Source organism: Epinephelus lanceolatus, chromosome 6 (genome assembly GCF_041903045.1).
Source record: "Epinephelus lanceolatus isolate andai-2023 chromosome 6, ASM4190304v1, whole genome shotgun sequence".
Classification (NCBI taxonomy): Eukaryota; Metazoa; Chordata; class Actinopteri; order Perciformes; family Serranidae; genus Epinephelus; species Epinephelus lanceolatus.
In genome coordinates this window covers 48,351,645-48,372,387 of record NC_135739.1, presented here as the reverse complement: position 1 = coordinate 48,372,387, position 20,743 = coordinate 48,351,645, and the positions used below count along the sequence as shown (strand labels likewise).

The window sequence follows — 20,743 nt, the reverse complement described above, 5'->3', positions numbered from 1 at the left end:
CTATTATACATTTACGTTGTCCAATTTGCTCGAAACTTAACGTGTAATGACGGTCCACCCCTGAACGCACCTGCCCACATCTGGTTACGCTCGTAGCACCACCTGGTGGATGAATGAAACATTGCGTTTTTTCACTCTTGATTTTTTTCTCCTTTCTCACTTCGCGCCACAGCCCCCGCATGCCTTAGACCCCTGCGGTTGCATGGGGGAGCGAGTGCCCGATCACAAGTGCTTGCAGCTTTCTTTTTTTTTTTCTTCAGCTAAAATGATCGCATTTTTCACTGCCTGAACATATCCCAAAACTCACCAAACTTGGAATAGAAGTCACACCTGGCCAAAAATTTTATAATCTATTGTCCTCCTGAATTTCCACCACTAGGTGGCGCTATTATTAAGGAAAGTGCGTTTTGGCTCATTTCTCCCATATACTTTGTCGCACATTCAAAAACCTTATAGCCAAATTTCCGCAAATTCGCAAAATGTCGTAAACCTACTTTTTCGAACCCCTCCCAGGCAATTTCACTGATTGGCATGAAACTTTGCACACAGCATCTGTGGACCCTCCCAACAAAAAGTTATTAAAAGAATTTCGATAGTCCAAACAATACTCAAGTTATTAAATAACAACTTCCTGCAGATTTCATTCTAAACAGGAAGTGCTGCGTATCTCCACATTGGTGTATCCGAATGACATGAAACTCAGATTACCACTTCCCCATGAGCGCCTGAGGCCCTGTGCAAAATTTCGGGTGATGACCACAAGGTGGCGCTCTTTAAATTGAAGTAATTTATATCTCAATATCGGTTGGGCGGATTAACACGAAACTTGGTATAATTATTGTCAATGCCCTCCTGAGGATATCTGATGAAGGACTTACCAATCCGCCACTAGGTGGCGCTCTGGTGGCCGTCTAATTTAATACCACACCATAACACTCATGGAAATAAAATTGATAGGGGTGGTATAGACTGGCCCCTGTAACTCACACACCAAAAATGACCAGCAGGTGGTGCTATTTTCAATGCAAAAGTGTTTTTGGCCAATAACTCCCACATAATATGTCGCATATTGTTAAACCTTCTATTTACGTGTTCTCTGAATTCAGCTGAATTGTGTTGTGTAAGCCACGCCCACTTTTGCGGTAACTTTCCATTCGCTAAATCGCGACAAATGAAAAACTTACTTTTTCAAACTCCTCTTAGGCAATTTGACTGATTTGCACCAAAGTTTGCATGAAGCATCTGTGGACCCTCCTGACAAAAAGTTATTAAAACGCCCAAAATATAAAACAACAAATTCCTGCACATTGTTTTCAAAACAGTCTTTCATATCCATTGGCTTCAGTCAGGGTGTACATGAACCCACTCATTGTTTTAACCACACCCTTGATCTAGTTCTGACGTATGGAATTGAAATTGATAACCTAAAAGTCTTTCCACAGAATCCCTCGCTATCGGATCATTATCTGATTACTTTTGATTTCTTTTTACTCGATTACACGCCACTCAGCAACAGTTACTATACTAGATGTTTATCAGATAGTGCTGTCGCAAAATTTAAGGAAAAGATTACTCCGATGTTAAATTCAATACCAAGTCCCTCAGTAACAGAGGTTTCCTGTACCGACTTTGATCATTTTGTTGATAGCACCGTAGGCTCGCTGCGAACAACACTTGACTCTGTAGCTCCTCTTAAAAAGAAGTTAAAAAAGCAAAGAAAGTTCGCTCCTTGGTATAACTCTCAAACCCGTAAGTTAAAACAAATATCGTGAAAATTTGAAAGGAATTGGTGATAGACCAAACTAGAAGAATCTCGTTTAATCTGGACAGACAGTCTCAAAACTTATAAGAGGGGCCTCCGCAATGCCAGAGCAAACTATTACTCAGCATTAATAGAAGAAAACAAGAATAACCCCAGGTTTCTTTTCAGCACTGTAGCCAGGCTGACTGAGAGTCAAAGCTCTATTGAGCCTTGTATTCCTTTGGCCCTCAGCAGTAATGATTTTATGAGCTTTTTTAATGACAAAATTCTAACTATTAGAGGCAAAATTCATGACCTCCTGTCCTCAGATAGTACCTATCTAACCTCAAACACAGCTGTAAGACCTAATATATATTTAGATTGCTTCTCTCCAATTTCTCTTCAAGAATTGACCGCAGTGATTTCTTCATCTAAATAATCAATGTGTCTCTTAGACCCCATCCCAACTAGGCTACTTAAGGAGGTCTTTCCTTTAGTTAACACTCATATATTAGATATGATCAATATATCCTTATTAACAGGCTATGTACCACAGTCTTTTAAGGTAGCTGTAATTAAACCTCTGCTAAAAAAGCCCACCCTGGATCCAGAGGTGTTAGCCAACTATAGACCAATATCTAATCTTCCCTTTCTGTCAAAGATCCTTGAGAAAGTAGTCGCAGACCAGCTGTGTGATTTTCTCCATGATAATAATTTATTTGAGGAATTACAGTCAGGATTTAGAGTGCATCATAGCACTGAGACAGCTCTAGTTAAAATTACAAATGACCTTCTGATTGCTTCAGACAAAGGACTTGTCTCTGTACTTGTTTTATTAGATCTTAGTGCGGCGTTTGACACAATTGACCATCAAATTCTATTGCAGAGACTGGATCACTTAATTGGCCTAAAAGGTTCTGCACTAAGCTGGTTTAAATCTTATTTATCTGATTGTTTTCAGTTTGTTGACGTTCATAATGAATCATCCTTACGTACCAAAGTTTGTTTTGGAGTTCTGCAAGGTTCTGTGCTCTGACCAATCCTATTTACTCTATATATGCTTCCTTTAGGTAACATCATTAGAAATCACTCTATAAATTTCCATTGTTATGCAGATGATACTCAGTTGTATTTATCAATGAAAATAGAAGAAAGCAATCAATTAACTAAACTCCATAACTGTCTTAAAGACATAAAAACTTGGATGAGCACCAATTTCCTGATGTTAAATTCAGACAAAACTGAAGTTATTGTTCTTGGCCCCAAACAACTCAGAGACTCTTTATCTGATGACATAGTTTCTCTAGATGGCATTGCTCTGGCCTCTAGCACTACCGTAAGAAACCTCAGAGTAATATTTGATCAAGATTTGTCTTTTAATTCTCATTTAAAACAAACCTCACGGACTGCATTTTTTCATCTGCGTAATATTGCGAAAATTAGGCCTATCCTGACCCGAAAAGATGCAGAAAAATTGGTCCACGCTTTTGTTACCTCAAGGCTGGATTACTGTAACTCTCTATTATCAGGTAGCTCTAGTAAGTCCTTAAAAACTCTCCAGCTAATTTAGAATGCAGCAGCATGTGTACTAACAGGAACTAAGAAACGAGATCATATTTCTCCTGTTTTAGCTTCTCTGCACTGGCTCCCTGTAAAATCCAGAATTGAATTTAAAATCCTACTGTTAACTTATAAAGCTCTAAATGGTCAAGCTCCGCCATATCTTAGAGAGCTCATAGTGCCATATTATCCCACCAGAACACTGCGCTCTGAGAACGCAGGGTTACTCGTGGTCCCTAAAGTCTCCAAAAGTAGATCAGGAGCCAGAGCCTTCAGCTATCAGGCTCCTCTCCTGTGGAATCATCTTCCTGTTACGGTCCGGGAGGCAGACACCGTCTCCACATTTAAGACTAGACTTAAGACTTTCCTCTTTGATAAAGCTTATAGTTAGGGCTGGCTCAGGCTTGCCTTGTACCAGCCCCTAGTTAGGCTGACTTAGGCCTAGTCTGTCGGAGGACCACCTATAATACACCGGGCACCTTCTCTCCTTCTCTCTCTCTCTCTCTCTCTCTCTCTCACACACTCTCTCCCTCTCTCTCTCTCTCTCTCTCTCTCTCTCTCACTCTCATCCTATTACTGCATCTTGCTAACTCGGCCATTCTGGATGTCACTAACTCGGCTTCTTCTCCGGAGAATTTGTGCTCCACTGTCTCTCAGGTTAACTCATATCACAGCAGTGCCTGGATAGTGTGACGTGTGTGGTTGTGCTGCTGCCGTGGTCCTGCCAGATGCCTCCTGCTGCTGCTGTTATCATTAGTCATACTTCTACTGTTATTATACACATATGATTATTGTCACATATGTATACTGTCAGATATTAATATATACTTTCAACATATTGTACCACAGTAGCCAGAACTATAATTATAATATTATTGCTTTCATTAATGTTGTTGTAAGCTAGATTACTGCTAATTTATTTTGCTGATCTGTTCTGTACAACATCTATTGCATGTCTGTCCGTCCTGGAAGAGGGATCCCTCCTCAGTTGCTCTTCCTGAGGTTTCTACCATTTTTTCCCCCCGTTAAAAGGTTTTTTTGGGGGAGTTTTTCCTTATCCGCTGTGAGGGTCATAAGGACAGAGGGATGTCGTATGCTGTAAAGCCCTGTGAGGCAAATTGTGATTTGTGATATTGGGCTTTATAAATAAAATTGATTGATTGATTGATTGATTGACTTTGGCGGTGGGCAGCCCTCCTCCGCTTCACGTCCACCTTAATGTCGGACCACTTCTTTTTTAATTCTGCGTGTGTACGCTTTTCTGACCCCACAGCATTGGCGGCTTCATACACACTCTCCCACTCACTCCTCTTGCGTTTAGTATTGATGCCAGAGGACAACGTGCCAAAAGGTAAATTTTTGCGCGCCTCCACTTCAGTGAGTAGCGTCTCCTATTCACATTCTGTGAAGTTTTTTTTTTCCCGTCTTACTCATTCTTTTGTTTTAGTTTGTTGATCGTGCAGAGGGGGGAATCTCAAACATGTGCGCTCAATTCCATGTTGATTGGGATGCACAAAGGAAATGTGCTTGGATTCATGCGTATGCAGAGATCCATACAACTGGATGTTTTTGTGCGTACGTCGTTTTCTGGATTTAAGGGTACGCCATGTTTCAGTAGGAAATCCACGCAAGTCTTTGTACATGAGGCCCCTGGTGTCTGATTGAGACAGTCCTTTATTTGTCAAAATGTGTAGCCACACCAGGCTAGTAAAAGAGACTGAGCTTTTAATTAAAGTTTTACAGTATTTGCATTCCTCTACTGCATAGACAGCCCAGTTTTATGAAAAGACCATCTTTCCAGTGGTGAAATACTTCTTTAATCATGTTATTTAAAAAAAAAAAATCAGCTTCAGGTTCCTTCAGTAACTTGTTCCCACAGTTACTGTTTGGTAAAAATGCAGTAAATTTAGGCGTCAGGGTGGAGGAACCATGACAGATACAGTTTGGAAACCAGTGGGTTGAGACTGTTTCAGCACCCTCCTGAGCATAAAAAGACTGCTCAAGTCTTAACAAGAGAGGGCAAATTTGGTCACAATACAACTGTTTTCCAATCTTTGCATTGTTTTGTGGTTAGCTTCAGATTGGTTACGCTTCTGTTTTTAATTTATGGGTTAGTTAACATTTTTTACAACAGCTATCTTATATCAGAATGACATGTTGCATCACAAAGTGACAAAAACAGCAGAGCCAGTAATGTGATTGGAGTGTTGCTTTAAGGGTGTTGTCACATATAGTCTTTTTTAAACAAACCCAACTCAGTCCTCTTAAAATGCACCAAAAAGTGGACTAACAGAAAAGTGACTCAGTTATTTTTTATTCACATTGTCAATTAATTTAAAGGAGGTCTCAGTTCTGGTCAATTAAGCACTGATGGGGCCTCAGTCATGTTTCAGTTCACATTATTCCTGTATCAACTGAGTTTTTTTTTTTTTTTTTAGTTTGAGGTGGCACTACAGTGCAGTTATGAAGCCCCTCGCTTTCAGATGAACTTAAAATTGGAGGAAAAAAATCTTAGCGTTTCTGTGTGCTGTAGACTGTTGCCATTTAATATATTCTACATTCCAAATCTGGAGATGCGCAGTATCTTCCGTGGGCCAAACTACTCCTCGCTTCAGAGGGGTTTGAGTTCTCCTTGAGTTTTCACGTATATGCAAAAAATGCTGAGTCACCATTCTGACTCCTCCTGGCTGAAAAGGACAAGTGTGAAACCACTCTAAATGAACTATCAAGCTCTACAAACTCACCACACACTCCATCTGAAAACAAAAGGATCAGAAACCAAAATGTACCAACCTTAAACTCCAGTTCCATGGTGGTGACAGTCTCTCCAGGAGGGATCTGGGAGAGCTTCTGGATGTGGGTGTATAGGTTTCGGGCAGGGACTTCTGTGTTTCCACATGTTGCAGCCTCCAGCAGGGCCTCATGGATGAATATGTACTGATCCTCAGTCTGCACCATGTAATTCCTCTGAGCTCGCATGCATGTCACATAACCGTAAATATCCACAGACTTTTCGTGTTTCATCCTCTCCAGCATTGCTTCGATCACAATGAAGCAGCCTGTTCGGCCCACACCAGCACTGACAAAGCACAAAGGGAAAAGATGGGTGATACTATTGTAGCCTATATTGTTTAGCATTTTTTTGGATTCCCTCTTCCTGGTACCCTGGAAATCCAGAGTTCTCACGAGAGCACAATTTGAATTCACTCAGCGACTCACTCTGGCAATCAGTAATGATACTCATTACCCATGCCGTTGGAGCCGAGCTGCACCAATCACATTGGTGTATCTGATAAAGGGGGGCCAGAAGCGAGCTAAACAGATGACGACAGCGCTGCGACGATGAAGTCCGGAATCAGTCAGTAAACATTGCAAGATGGCTACGGATGAACACCAGTTGTTCAAAACGGCTTTGGCCGCTACAATGAACGAGTTAGACTTGGCTTTTTTCTCTAAAAGAGGAACAGAAGATGGCGCTCAAATCTTTCCTTTGCAAGAAGGATGTTTTTGCTGTTTTGCCAACCGGATACGGCAAGAGTCTAATCTACCAGTTAGCTCCGCTGGTAGCGCTCTGGATACGTCACACCGTGTATTGTTCTGATTGGTCGTAGTGTTATCCAATTGCGTGCAGTGATATTTTCAAATGCATGCTTGGTGCCGCCCCTCGAGTTGGGCCATTTTCATTACTCATAGCCACACCCTAAATCTTTCTAGATTTGGGTCTGGATTTCCAGGCTGGTCCGTATTCAAACAAAATGCATACAGTCAACTTATACTTAAAGTCACAACATTAACTGCATCTACTTGAAGAATTTGGCTCATACTCTGGTTATAAACTTAATCTACATAAAACCCAAACTCTAACCTTTAATCTGAAACCACATGAAAACATTTATAGAACATGTAAATTTAATCTGGCAGATAGTATAATTAAATACCTTGGAGTACAAATACCGAAAGATTTAACTACCATTTATGACCACAGTTACACTTCTATAACAGCTGACATCAAGGCAGACTTAAGCTGCTGGTCCTTATTACCGAAAATATGTACAACCGGATAGACATAATTAAGATGAACGTGCTACCCCGTCTCCTGTATCTCTTCCAGTCGTTACCAAGTGAGATACCACCAAAGCAATTTAATGAATGGAATAGGATGATATCTACTTTTATCTGGGCAAAACAAAGACCACGGATTAGATTTCAGACACTACAGTTGCCCAGAGATAAAGGCGGAAGGGCCCTACCCTGTTTGGAAGATTATTACAGAGCGGCACAGCTGCGCTTCCTGGTTGGTTGGTGTGATCCGGAGTGTGATGCAAAATGGAAGGAGTTAGAACAACATTTTATATGTGAACCTCTCCCATCTGTGTTGGGAGACAAAACCCTCTTGAAAAAGTACTTACCGGTAGATAAACTAAGTAATTGGATCGTAACCCCTCTAAACATATGGTACAAAATCCTCACAGAGGAAGGTATTTTGTGTCACTGTGGACTTTAATGGAGAACTGTGGGTGCATTAAAGCCCCTAGATCCGAGCCTTCAGCCTGATTTCTGCCAGCCCTTTGTTTTTCACAAAACCTGCCATTCTGTTTTGCTGTAGATGACCCTGTCTGATGTACCGGTTTTGTGCGTATATTTATATGTCTGTGTTTTGTTTTTCACTGAAAAAAATCAATAAAAATCAATAAAAAATCACAGCATTAACAGTACAACCAGCACTCAAGTAACATTACGGCAAAGCTCAGCCTCCACGCTGGTCCTGGAGGCCGGTATCAACAACCTCAGGAACCAGCAGTCAGAGGTCCTCAAGCAGGACTTCATCTCCCTGGTGGACCACCTGCTGGACACGGGGAAGCGGCTAATTATTTCTGGCCCGCTTCCCCCACCTCGTTATGGTGACGTCACCACCAGCCGCCTTCATCAGCTGCACCTGTGGCTGAAGGGACACTGCTTGTCCAAAAGTATCCCTTTTGTGGACAATTTTATAGCTTTTTTAAACAGACCCCACCTTTTTAACCCCGTAAGACCCACTGTTGCAGAATTACAACAATTTTGGTTATCCCCAAAAAACCTCTAATTTTTTTTTTTTTTTTTTTTGGTTCAACCACATTAACATGATCATTGGGTCCTATTGTTTGTTCTCACAATGCGATTGGATCCAACATTTGTATATAAGGCCCGCCCTCAGGTCAAGAAGTCACACAACCTCCAATATTTTGATCGAGCAACATCCCTTCGATTTACTGGACTGAATTCATCTGATTCAAGTAAATAAAATGCTTTGAATATTTTTTTTTGTGTTTATTACAGTGTCTAGAACATGAACATATGTAGTTATTGTGGAAAATATGCCCTACATTTTATTTAGAGCTTGTTTTATAATTGTTGCAATATTACAACGTTGGGTGAGAGTGGTAGTCAAAGCAGTCCTGTTTTTGAGAGGAACGTCTTGAGAGGAACTTCAATTAAAATTTTCACAATATAACTTTAAACTACACATGATTTACACATTCTAGCCTTTAGCCTTATATTTGATTACATATTCACATATTTTATTGTATTAGAAACTAAAGTGCAAAGATATATTGCCGTATCTAAACATTTTCATTTACTTAGAATGATTTCTAACCACCTTCAACACTCAGTATTTTCTCCTTATCACAGAATGCAGGACTTTCTAACAAAGAAATTCTGTTTGTGCATGTCTGCCCTTTGTCTTAGTCTCTATTGATAAGAAAATGTTCCTATCAATTCATAGTCAAAGCAGTTGTGGGGGATGCTCCTGGTGCATTTGTGGCATTGTTCTGGAACAGGTGTTAATGTTCATGACTGTAAGGTGTGGTTGTAAACTGGAGGCTACATGCATTCCTATTTGGATGATAATCACAGTCTACAATAGGTCAGCCATACAGTATTGTGACCAGTGAAATGTGTGAATAGGCTACTTCAGTGCAATGTGTAAACACTTCATAATGAAATCATTCTCCCCACCACCCCATCTTTCCTGTTGGTCATCTAGAATCTAGTAAGCATGTGTGCTATTTGTATATACAGTGTACATTTGTTTCAATTTTATTTTTTCCATTTCAGAATGCCACCAGCAAGGAGAGATCCTCGGTACAGTGTGCAGGATGTAAATGCTATCATCCAAAACGGAGAGAGTGATGTGGACATGGATTTCGACGACACTGATGCAAGTGACGAAGAATCAGATAGCGATGCCTGTGTGGACAAAGAAAACCAAGAACCTACTGATTGCCCAGCCAATGTGGACATTTTAGCCCCAATCAAGCAAGCAGCAGCTGGGAGCCCTTTGAATGCTGGAAAGAGAGCATCCTTAGGTGATGGGAGTCCAAACGGTCCCTCTTCCAAAAAATCATGTGCACACCCCCCTCTGGATGTGCGCAGGGACCTCACTGGACATTTTCCACTGAAGACAAAGAGAGGACGCTGCAGACATTGCAGTAAAGGGTATACTAATAATCAATGCAGCAAGTGTGATGTCCGCCTCTGTTTTTCAGAGAACAAGAACTGCTTCTGGGACTATCACTGTAAATAAATGTGGATGTGCACACGGACTTCACTGGACATTTTCCACTGAAGACGAAGAGAGGACGCTGCAGACATTGCAGTAAAGGGTATACTAATACCCAAAGCAAGTGTGATGCTGTGAGACTGGCTTGGATGTCTGCCTCTGTTTTTCAGAGGACAATCTGCTTCTGGGACTATCACTGTAAATAATGTAAATAAATGTCAAAGTTCTTGTTGTTGGAATAACTGACTCTTCATAACAACATGACTGAGATTATTATTCATGTTATATACTGGTTTGGGAAAAGCAAAACCCTGCAAATGAATCCTTAGTTCTGTACTGTTGTTCAGACAATGAGTGGAAATACAGGAGATTCTGCTCCCCATTAAGCCCAATGGTGCAATATTACAACATTTCTGTAAAAACACTCCATTTTCAGCCCCAAAGGCCTCCTACAACAACATCTGAATGGTTGAATTTTTTTTTTTTTTTTTGCGTTTTTCTATATTTGGGTTTTACAGGGTTAAACGGGACGGCCTCCACCCAAACCAGGAGGGATCACGGCTTTTATCAGTCAACATTGACCTGACCATCCGATCCTGCACCACAGCCACCTCCTGACTCACTGCTCACCCACCTCCACCCTCCTCCACTACACATTGCACCACACACACTTCTCCCTTGGTAGCACCTTCTCTGCAACCGGAAACACAGGACATTCACTCCATAAAAACTATCATTACACTTAGAAAGTTGAAACTCAGGAATGTTTTTAGACCTAACTGTTTTTTTAACATCCATTTGAAAAGTCATGAAGAGCGCACGTTCAGCACAAACATTAAAATGGCAGTGCTGAACGTGCGCTCCCTTTTAAACAAATCTTTTATCATAAATGATTTAATTTTAGACAATAACCTTGACAGTATTCTCCTCACAGAGACATGGCTTGGCACCGACGCACCTTTTGTTCTCACCGAGGCTTCCCCACCAAATTTTAACTTTTTATATTCTATTAGGGGAGGTAAAAGAGGAGGCGGAACTGCATCAATAACAAAAACCACAATGTCCTCATATGAAGTTTCTTTTAACAGTTACACATCATTTGAGCATCATGCCTTTGTTTTTAGCAGCCCTCCCATCCTTTGCATAGCGGTTTACAGACCACCCCAGTACTCCACTTCTTTTATCAGTGATTTCTCTGAATTATTATTAATCATTCACTCCACCTACAACAAGATTTTAATAACTGGTGATTTTAATCTACACATTGACAACACCTCGGACCCAGTATCCAGAGAATTTTTAAACCTCTTAAACTGTTTGGATTTTAAACAACATATCACGCAGCCGACCCACAGCAGAGGGCACACCCTGGACCTGGTCATAACCTATGGCCTGTCCGTGGGTGTGTCCTCTGTTGTGGATCTGGCTGTGTCCGACCACTTTTGTGTGTTTTTTAACATCACCAGTTTTAACCAACAGGAGGCCCCGGTGAGAACAGTGAGGAAACGCTACCTAACTTCTGAAGTGGCCGCAAATTTTATCCAGATTTTACAGAGCACTCCTGCAGAGATTTTACAAGCACCCTGTGATTTTATGTGGACAGTTTTAACAACAAACTCAAGTCAACGCTGGATTCAGTGGCTCCACTTTTAATCAAAACAATTAGAAGAAAAACCTACACCCCCATGGAGAAATCAGGAAATCAAACAACTGAAAAGATATTGCAGGAGTGCTGAGAGAAGATGGAGAAAATCAAACCTAACAGTCCACTACGAAATATTACGTCAACATCTCAAAACCTACAATAACGCAGTCAAACAGGCAAGAATTTCCCACTTCAAAAAACTAATCTCTGACAATAAAAACAATCCCAAATTCCTCTTCTCCACAATTGATATTTTAACAAACAGTAATTTTAACAGATCACCTAAGACAACAACCAATGCCCTTTGTGAGGACTTTGCAGACCACTTCAGAAGTAAAATCAATAACATCAGATCCAGTCTCTTATCTCAACAGATTTTAACTGTCGACACACCTGTATCATTGCTTTTACCTGAGGAAACACTGGAGAGTTTTGCCCTGGTTGATGCAAGGACACTTGGTCGAGTTTTCTCCCAAGTAAAGCCCACAACCTGCCCTTCAGACCCAAGTCCCACACCATTTTTTAAAACATTTTATGGATTCTTTGAGGAACAGCTACTGTACATGGTGAATTGCTCTCTTCAGACTGGTGTCTTCCCAGCCTCCTTGAAAACGGCGGTGGTGAAGCCCCTTCTGAAGAAGAACAATTTAGACCCCAACATTTTTAATAATTATCGACCTGTATCCAACTTACCATTTTTAAGAAAAATTTTAGAAAAACTGGTTTTTAACCAAATAAATGATTTTTTAAATACAAATAACACTTTAGAGAAGTATCAGTCTGGTTTTAGGATGAACCACAGTACCGAGACAGCCCTTTTAAAGATTTTAAACGATATCAGGTGCAATTTAGATAACCATAAACTCACAGTCTTGGTACTACTGGATCTAACCGCCGCCTTCGATACAGTAGACCATCACGTTTTATTAAATAGACTGAGCATCAGCTTTCATAGTTATGCTGATGATACGCAACTGTACATCGCTGTGTCTCCTGATGACACAGGGCCAATTGATGCCCTTTTTAACTGTATTTTAGATATCACGTCATGGATGGCAGTGAATTTCCTGCAGCTCAACCAGGACAAAACAGGTCCTGAAGGCAAGAGAGAGAAACTTTTACCAAAACTACAGGATTTTAAACCAACACAATCTGTAAAAAATCTGGGTGTGATTTTTGACTCTGAGCTCTGTTTTATTCCACATATTAAAAACATAACAAAGGCAGGTTTCTACCACCTTAAGAATATAGCCAGAGTCCGCCCGTTTCTCTCTCAGGCCAGCACGGAGGTGCTGATGCATGCTTTTATCTCCTGTAGGTTAGATTATTGTAATGCCCTGCTGTCTGGTCTTCCCAAAAAGAGTATCTCAAATCTACAATTATTACAGAATTCAGCTGCACGAGTGCTGACGAGGACCAGAGGGCGGGAGCACATTACACCAGTTTTAAAATTGCTGCATTGGCTCCCTGTGTGCTTCAGGATCGATTTTAAGGTTCTTTTATTAGTTTTTAAATGTCTTAAGGGTCTTGGGCCTACTTATTTATCTGACCTGCTTTTACCATATCAACCCTCGCGGACCCTGAGGTCCTCCAGCACCGGCCTTTTAACCATACCACAAGTTAGGACTAAAACACACGGGGAGGCAGCATTTAATTATTATGGCCCCCGATTGTGGAACAGCCTGCTGGAGAACATCAGAGCTGCAGAGACTGTTGATGTTTTTAAAAAGAGGCTCAAGACTCATCTTTTTAATCAGGCTTTTAACTGATCTCTTTATTTATCTATTTTAAATTCCTTTTATAACCGATTTATCCATCTATTATCTATTTTTTATTTATTTTTTATATTCTTACCCTTCCTCTTTTCACATTCTGATCTCATTTAACCTTTATCTTTTGTTATTTTAGTTAGCCTATAGGTTTTAGTTTTGATGCATTTTATGTCTCTGTTTTAGATCATTCTTACCGAGCTACTAACTCAATTTTATGAGCTAAATAGCTTTTTGTTTATTTGGTTCTTTTTATACCTCATGACGGCACCCCCATCGGGAGACCGCTCTGACCTGGGTGGCTGTAGGGCACTGCACCTCGGTGTGGGGCCTCATGTCTGCCCGGGTCGGGGTGTCTCTATGGCAGCGCTCCCTGTGGCCGTGGACCATGGGCCCTCTCGGTGTGGACGGCCCCCAGAGGTGGCTTTTTCCTTGCCTTGGGTCTCAGTGCTAGGCCATGTCTCTTTAGTGATAGCTTGTGTGTGTGTGTGTGTGTGTGTGTGTGCACGTATATGTATATGTATATTTACGTATCTCTATGTGGGGTGGGAGGGTTGGGTTTTCTCTTTTCTTTTTGTTTTCTGTTTTGAATCTTTGTTGTTTTTAACCTCTGTGAGGCACTTTGTGTTACTGTTGTATGAAAAGTGCCATATAAATAAAGTTGATTTGATTTGATTAAAACCACACACACAAAAAAATTAGAAAACAATTTGATAATGACAACTGTTAAAGTCTTGTATGTTACTCACAAGAAGCGTACACACTTTGTGCTGTTTCCACCCAACCGGGTTATAACTTCATTAAAATTTTGGCATGTGAGGTACATTCAGCTCGGTCTGGCAACTCAGGTGGTATCACACAATAACTGTGCAACAGTGGCGGCTGCTGGTCTTTCAAAAAGGGGATACTGTAGAGAGGCAGTAACTTATGAAAGTAACATTTAATTGAAGCCATTTTTGAACCACACTCATGCCATAGAACCACAGCAAAACACACCTCAAAGATTTTCAGATGGGTTTAAACACCTGAACTGTGTCTACACCACCAGAGCTGATTTTCTCTCAGAATAAGTTTCCCTGAAAGGAGCAGCACCTTAAAGGAGCAATAAGCGAAATTCATCATTTCTAGATTGAAGGAATTAAAAAATTGCTATGTATGAACTAGAGGTGTAATTTCATCTGGAGTATAGCATGACCTCACACACCATCTCTCTGTGTTGATCTCCAGCCCATTGTTTACAAGCCGGTCCGGCTGCGCGTTCATGTACGTTCATGTGAATCCCCCCCCCCCCCCCCTTCTCAGAGCCCTTGGTCCTCCCTCCCTATAAAAGGCTACAGCCAGTGAACAATGGCAGCGCATATTTTCGAAATGAAATGGCAGAGAGCGGAACGAAACCAGGGCTAACCGGTGCTTCCTCCTCAGGCTCCACTTCAGTCAGCGGCCCCACAGATCCGCTTGCCTCTCCCACTTAATACCGACGACAGAGGAGGAATGGCTGCTGGAAGGCTTTAGCTCTGGATATTGGTGGTGTAACATTACCTGTGAATGCTGTACCCCATTGCCCACAGAAGAGGAATACCTCTGTTGCAAGGAATGGGACCAGTTGCAGCCTTAGCTAAATGGTAAACAACAAACATGGCACCACACCAGTAAGGTAAGACAACACGTTTACATGTCATTTTCTATATGTTCTCTGACATTTATCCTAACGATATGAGGCGGTCTTTGTGGAGAAAAAGCTTGTTTAGTGGACTAACTTTGCACTTGAATGGATGCCCGTTCAATTAAGTTTTAACAGGTCTGACGCTACGGCTGTATCTAGGCTAACGGCTAACATGCTAACTATTATTTCTATGTCACTAGTCACTTGAAACAAATTTAGGACGATAGGAGACGGGTTGAAATAAACCGAAATTTCCCTTTAATGTCCGGAGCTTGAGCAGCCCGTGAGCCAGGCGGGCAGCCTGGCGGGCTCTAGACAACTCGGATCCCGGCTAGTGCTAACACCGGGAGCTAACGCTAACGTTCCTACTCTTCTCCGTGAGTGAGAGCGATGTTTTTAGCCTAGGTTAAAACATCACTTCAGGTTAAAGTGGGAAGAAGCAGCGGGTTTATCGGGCAGCTGAGTGAAGCTGTGTGAAGTGGACGCTGTGGCGGAAACACCGGGATGGGTTAAAGGCAAATTTCGGTTTATTTCAACCCGTCTCCTATCGTCCCGGTGTAGAGCAGAGGTAGAGGGAGGAGTGGCTCATGACACACTTTGTTTTGGTCTACAGGCAGTGCACAACAGCAAACCTAGCGGTGAAACGATTTCGCTTTTTGCCCCTTTAACACTGGCCAAGGTAACAAACAGTGCTATATAGCAACATTCTCTGAACACTCTCAAATATTACTGAAACACACATTTATTATATGAATTCTGCCCTTCGCTCCTTTTGCAGAAAATGGTCTGTGAACCTGTCATACCAACTGCACACACACAACACAACTACAGCTTTGTGAGTCAATGAACAAACGAACTACCTGGCAACACTAAACAGGGTACAAACTCAATAACGCAACATTTGTCTTTATTTACAGTGTGTGTTGTGTGTGTACTGTACAAACGGTGAAAATGAGCTATATCGTTTATGAAAATAAGGAACTCTGGACAGCACTCTGTCAGAAAACTCCACTCAGTGGGAGTGGGAGAGGGAGAATTGTGAATGAATGAGCACAGAAAGGTCTTCCTGATTGAACTTATGCTGAGCTTCATTTCAATCAGGAGAGACTGGTTTTTAGTTTTGGAAAAGAACATTTTTATTGACAAGTGCACATGAGAATGAAAATGTGAAAAGTCTTTGGTGATCAGACCCCTTCGAGATGGTGAGCTATAAGGAGGGTGATGGATCCGTAGCCAATTAGGGAACCCCCCAAAACAGTGTAAAGAGTGAGAGGTACGACAAACCGTTTGACGTGAGACAATTCTTACCTTACCAGGAGGCAACAGGCTTCTAACAAAACAGCAAAGAAGAATTAGGAGGGAATGCATTGCAAAAAAAGAAAAAAAAAACATGAACAAACTGAAACGAGGAGGCAGTGAAATATGAATGAGCAGACTGGATAGCCTGCATAATTCCTGAATGGGGTAATTTCACCTTAATGAGAACGTATGGTTGGGATGAGACTGGGACGACAAATGGGGAGTTGCTATCTAGTAAATGAGAGATGTGAGATAAGCATTGAAAAGGAAAGTGGCAGTGGGAGGTTTGTTGCGGTCTAACCACCGAAATGGAGCCAAGGGTGAAATGGCTGTGGCAAAGGATAAGGGTAATATGGCGGAAGGGAGGCTGAGAAGGGGCATGATTCTGGAGGCCATGGGTGTCTATGTGTTGAACAAAATAAAAGGTCAACGAGGACCAACGGAAATGAAAGATTGTAAGACCAAACAGAAATTAAGGTCAGAAGACCAACTTAATATAATGCAAAAAAAAAACAAAAAACAGCAAAGGTCCGGCAAAACATAAATTAAAGTCAGTGATTTTCAGCATGACAGCAACAGAAATTAAGGGTCTGATGACCAAACTGAGATTAACGTGACTGGTGCGAGGTGCTAGTGACCTGGGCCTATATGTGTAGAAAATAATAAAAGGTTAGTAAGGACCAAACATAAATAAAATGTCATAAGACCGAATGAAAACTAAGATCATAAGACCAACTCAAACAAAATGGTGAAAGTAAAATAAGGTCCAGCGACCAAAAAAAAAAATTTAAAGTCATCATTGCCAAACAGAAATTATGGCCCGTTGGACGAAAAGAAATTACCATGTATGAGCATGAGGTCCCGTAGACCTGGGTGCACAAACTGGGGTCCTAAAGACCATCAGTAGATCAAAATAAAAGGTCGGAAGACCAACAAAATAAAAGGTCACTGTCCAAACAAAAACTAAGGTCGGAAGACCAACTTAATTAAAATGGATAAATTAAAAATAAGGTCCGATGACCAAACATAAACTATGTCCGCATGACAAACAGAAATTAATGGTTGCACGACCAAAGAAAATTAAGTGTTGCATGAGGTCCCACAGACCATGATGGGGCATTTGCATGAGGTCCCGAAGACCAGGGGCCGTATTCCTAAAGATTCTTCGTGCAAAGAGTTGCTCCCAGTGGCCAAATTCTAAGAAAATTCTTAGAATCATGAGGTCTCATTCATGAAACGAGCAGAAGGAATTTGTGTGTAAACTAAAGACGGAAATTTACGTGCATGTCCGCATTCATCAATATTTTAGTAGCTCTGATCTTTTCGTAGCTACTAACAAAATCTACTCCTGCTCCTGACCACTCATAGTGCTTGTGTAAATTTAGTAAAGCACATAAATATTGCTTTTCACTATTGGAAATTACAATTTTAATTCGTATTGCGCTCTGTTATGTACACAATACACAGATGCCTTTGGTTCATGATTGTGAATTATCTATGTAAATCGACTCAGTAGATTACATGTTCTTTCTACATGTTGAATGATGATAATAAAAATATCCTTAAGGACAACCGGATCACAGCCTCTTCGGCCTCGGTGCCTGGGTTCAGCAGGGGCAGCGGGAGCAGCAGGTGGTGGAGCCACGAAGGAGCACACGCCAGCTGAAAGAATTATTTGAGACAACAAAGGTTTTGGGGTTTTTTTTGGTTTTTCTTTTGTGGCTTTTTGATCATTTGAGTGAATAAATCTGATTTGAAAAATGTTAAATTTACGTTGTATAAAACAGAGCTTTAGGCTATTAAGATTTAAATAATTTGAAGACGATGCATACAAACTGCTGTAGGCTATATGTTATCCGCATCATTTGTTAAAATAAATGTTAAATAGCTCTACATTCCGACAGCCATCACTGATTTTGAGTTTATCCATTACGCACAACCCATCTCTGATTTCCCGTTCCCACTTCATTCAAAACCCCACAAATGAATCTTCCGTTTGTTTGGTGACCGCTGTATTTTTTTTGTGTGTGCTTATGCGTTTCTTTGCCTCCAGTTTCATATCAAACCATTTATGCTTCACCTCTGACATGGTTCTTTGTACGGAGACAACATTAACAGCATCTGTTACCTCCCTCCAGGCCTTCACTTTGCCTGTCCCTGTCACACCACTACTAACTGAAGAAAACAAAATGTTTTTTCTTAAGTCCACTTCACCCAAAATTATTTTGATCTTCGCTTCGGAAAAATTCTTTTTTCTTTCTCTCTCTTTCTTTCTTTGCGCCATGACTGACAGGTCGACTGGATGCACCTACACCTCCTTATATAGTGGTCATTGGCTATTTATGGGCGGGGATTTATGCTAATTGCTGATTACCGGGAGCGCACTGTCACTTTACGATGGATTGGCATTCATGATCATACACACGTGTTTACGATCAAATCTGAGTTTCCCGCGGCGTTCCTGAATCCGGAGTAGGTTTTTAGTAGAGTAGGCTTTTATGTGCAAATCTACACACAGATTTACTCACTTTTCATGAATGAGACCCATGATGTTTTCTAAGAATTTCCCCTCAAAGTTAAGAATAGATTCTGGTAAAGATAAAAGGTATTCCTAAAGAATTTTAGTTAGAATCGTAGTGTGACACTGGGGCCAAATCTACCTCTCAAAACACTTTTATTCTCATTGACCAATTGAGCCAGAAGCAAACACTGTTCCTCTGTCCAGTTGGGTTTCCTACTTCTTTTCTTCTCCATTGCTGTTCGGTTTGTGGAAGATTTGAATGCCAACCAACACTGCTTCTTATATGCCGGTTAGCAATCACAGAAACTGATGAAAGCTGAGCCATTTTACCCTCGTTAATACCAAATGGATGAAGTGCAAAAATTACCAGCAGATGAATGTAAGCAAATAAATATATCTATCACCATGTGAATACTGTGCAAGTGGGCCTGAGTTTTCACACATTTTGTAGGATAATTTTAAAGTATAGCTTGCTATTTATTTAACAGAGATTTTCTTTTTATGTAAAATACTATTTATAATTATACAGTCTTCATAGAGATTAGATTCTATGATTAAGTCTATTGATTTGATGGTCCATTCTATTCCCATTATCACCACAAGTGTATTTTTATCTAGCTTTTAGGATCAACCAATCACATCTTTTGAAATGATGACTCATACCTAGCAACGGGGTCAACCACACCTCCTCACTAAGATAAGAGTTTCTGTCCATTCCTTGCTCTCCTTGAGTTCTCTAAGAATGTTCTGAAATCACTCCTAAGCTAAGACTTTAGGCTAAGTTAGGAGCTCTCTGAGAGGATTCTCAGAATCTTTAGGAATATGGGCCCAGGGGTGTTAGAGTATACAGCATGAGGTCCACAGACCATGATGGGGCATTTGCATGAGGTCCCGAAAACCATGGGTGTTAGACAAGCCCCAACCTCCGAGGGAGATGAGTGAGACCAATGCGGAAGTGCCAAAAACTGCAGTTCACTGACTGTCCACTTGAGGCTGGCTCCGGAAGTGAGTCAATTCCCAATTACCATAGACTAGCATGCTAACTAGCCGCTGGCTCTGCTGTGCGGAGCTCGGCGGAGCTGAGCTCAGACTTGGCCGTCTGCTCGGCGTCAACTCAGCCAATTCGTGCCCATGTTCAAGGCATTGAACCTGTCCTCTCAGCCGTGTTTGTGCCTTTTGGATATTTTTTCAGGCAAATATTGGAGTAATATGGCTTGCTGTTCGATTAATTATACCAACAGACCATCCAAGAAGTCTGTGCTCCAGGTTTTTCGGTAAGTGAAATTCATAAATTCTAGTATTATTTTATTTATGTTTATATGTTAGCACTAATTAGCGGGTATTGGTGTCTGCGGTCACTACGGTCACCACCTAGCTTGTCAGCAGCGTGTATCGGTGTCTGCGGTCACCACCTAGCTTGTCAGCTTATTGTTGTATTATTAAGCCTTTATTTAATACATGTAAAATCACGTTGATACCGGAGGTCTCATTTTCAAGTGCGACCTGTATCACAGCAGCAACATCCACATCAAGTTACAGAGCCACAGACAACACGATACTACACAAGCTTAGCTCGTTAACTAGCTAACCAGCCAGCTAACGGTTAGCCTTCGAGCAAGACGCCAGTCCGAGGATGCATCGAAGTCAGAGCCTGACAGAGAAGTGTTAGGATGTAGGCATTTAGGGAGAGAATATTTTGAACGAAAGACTGAGGCTGTGTGAGGTTTGAAAATAAAGGTCCACCGCGTTAGTTAGCTAACGTGTTGCAATGTTAACGTTATCATATGAGCACTGTAACGTTAACGTAACATTAAGGCTATACTTGTGTAACGTTATGTAAATTAAAAAGTGGCGAACTGTGTGAAATTACAATAAGGTGTGTAACGTAATTAAAAAAAACTAATGTGACATTTGACTGTCACATATAAAATATTAAGAAGATTAGTGTATGATACAGGCCTGTAGTTACACAACAATAGATAATGCACAGACAGAATATGGGGA

General features: G+C 41.1%; 1 protein-coding gene across 15 annotated transcripts in view; it reads right to left on the bottom strand.

Annotated features, from left to right (window-relative positions):
- ptprfa (protein tyrosine phosphatase receptor type Fa) overlaps positions 1 to 20,743 on the bottom strand; it is an 888,655-nt gene that overhangs the window by 81,195 nt on the left and 786,717 nt on the right. For 14 of the 15 annotated variants that reach the window (XM_078169090.1, XM_078169094.1, XM_078169095.1 and 11 more), the window contains one exon: positions 6,095 to 6,380. The exons of the other annotated variant lie outside the window; for it this stretch is intronic. In XM_078169090.1, coding sequence (XP_078025216.1) covers positions 6,095 to 6,380 — 286 coding nt within the window. The remainder of the gene's footprint in view (positions 1 to 6,094; positions 6,381 to 20,743) is intronic. 15 annotated transcript variants of the gene reach the window in all.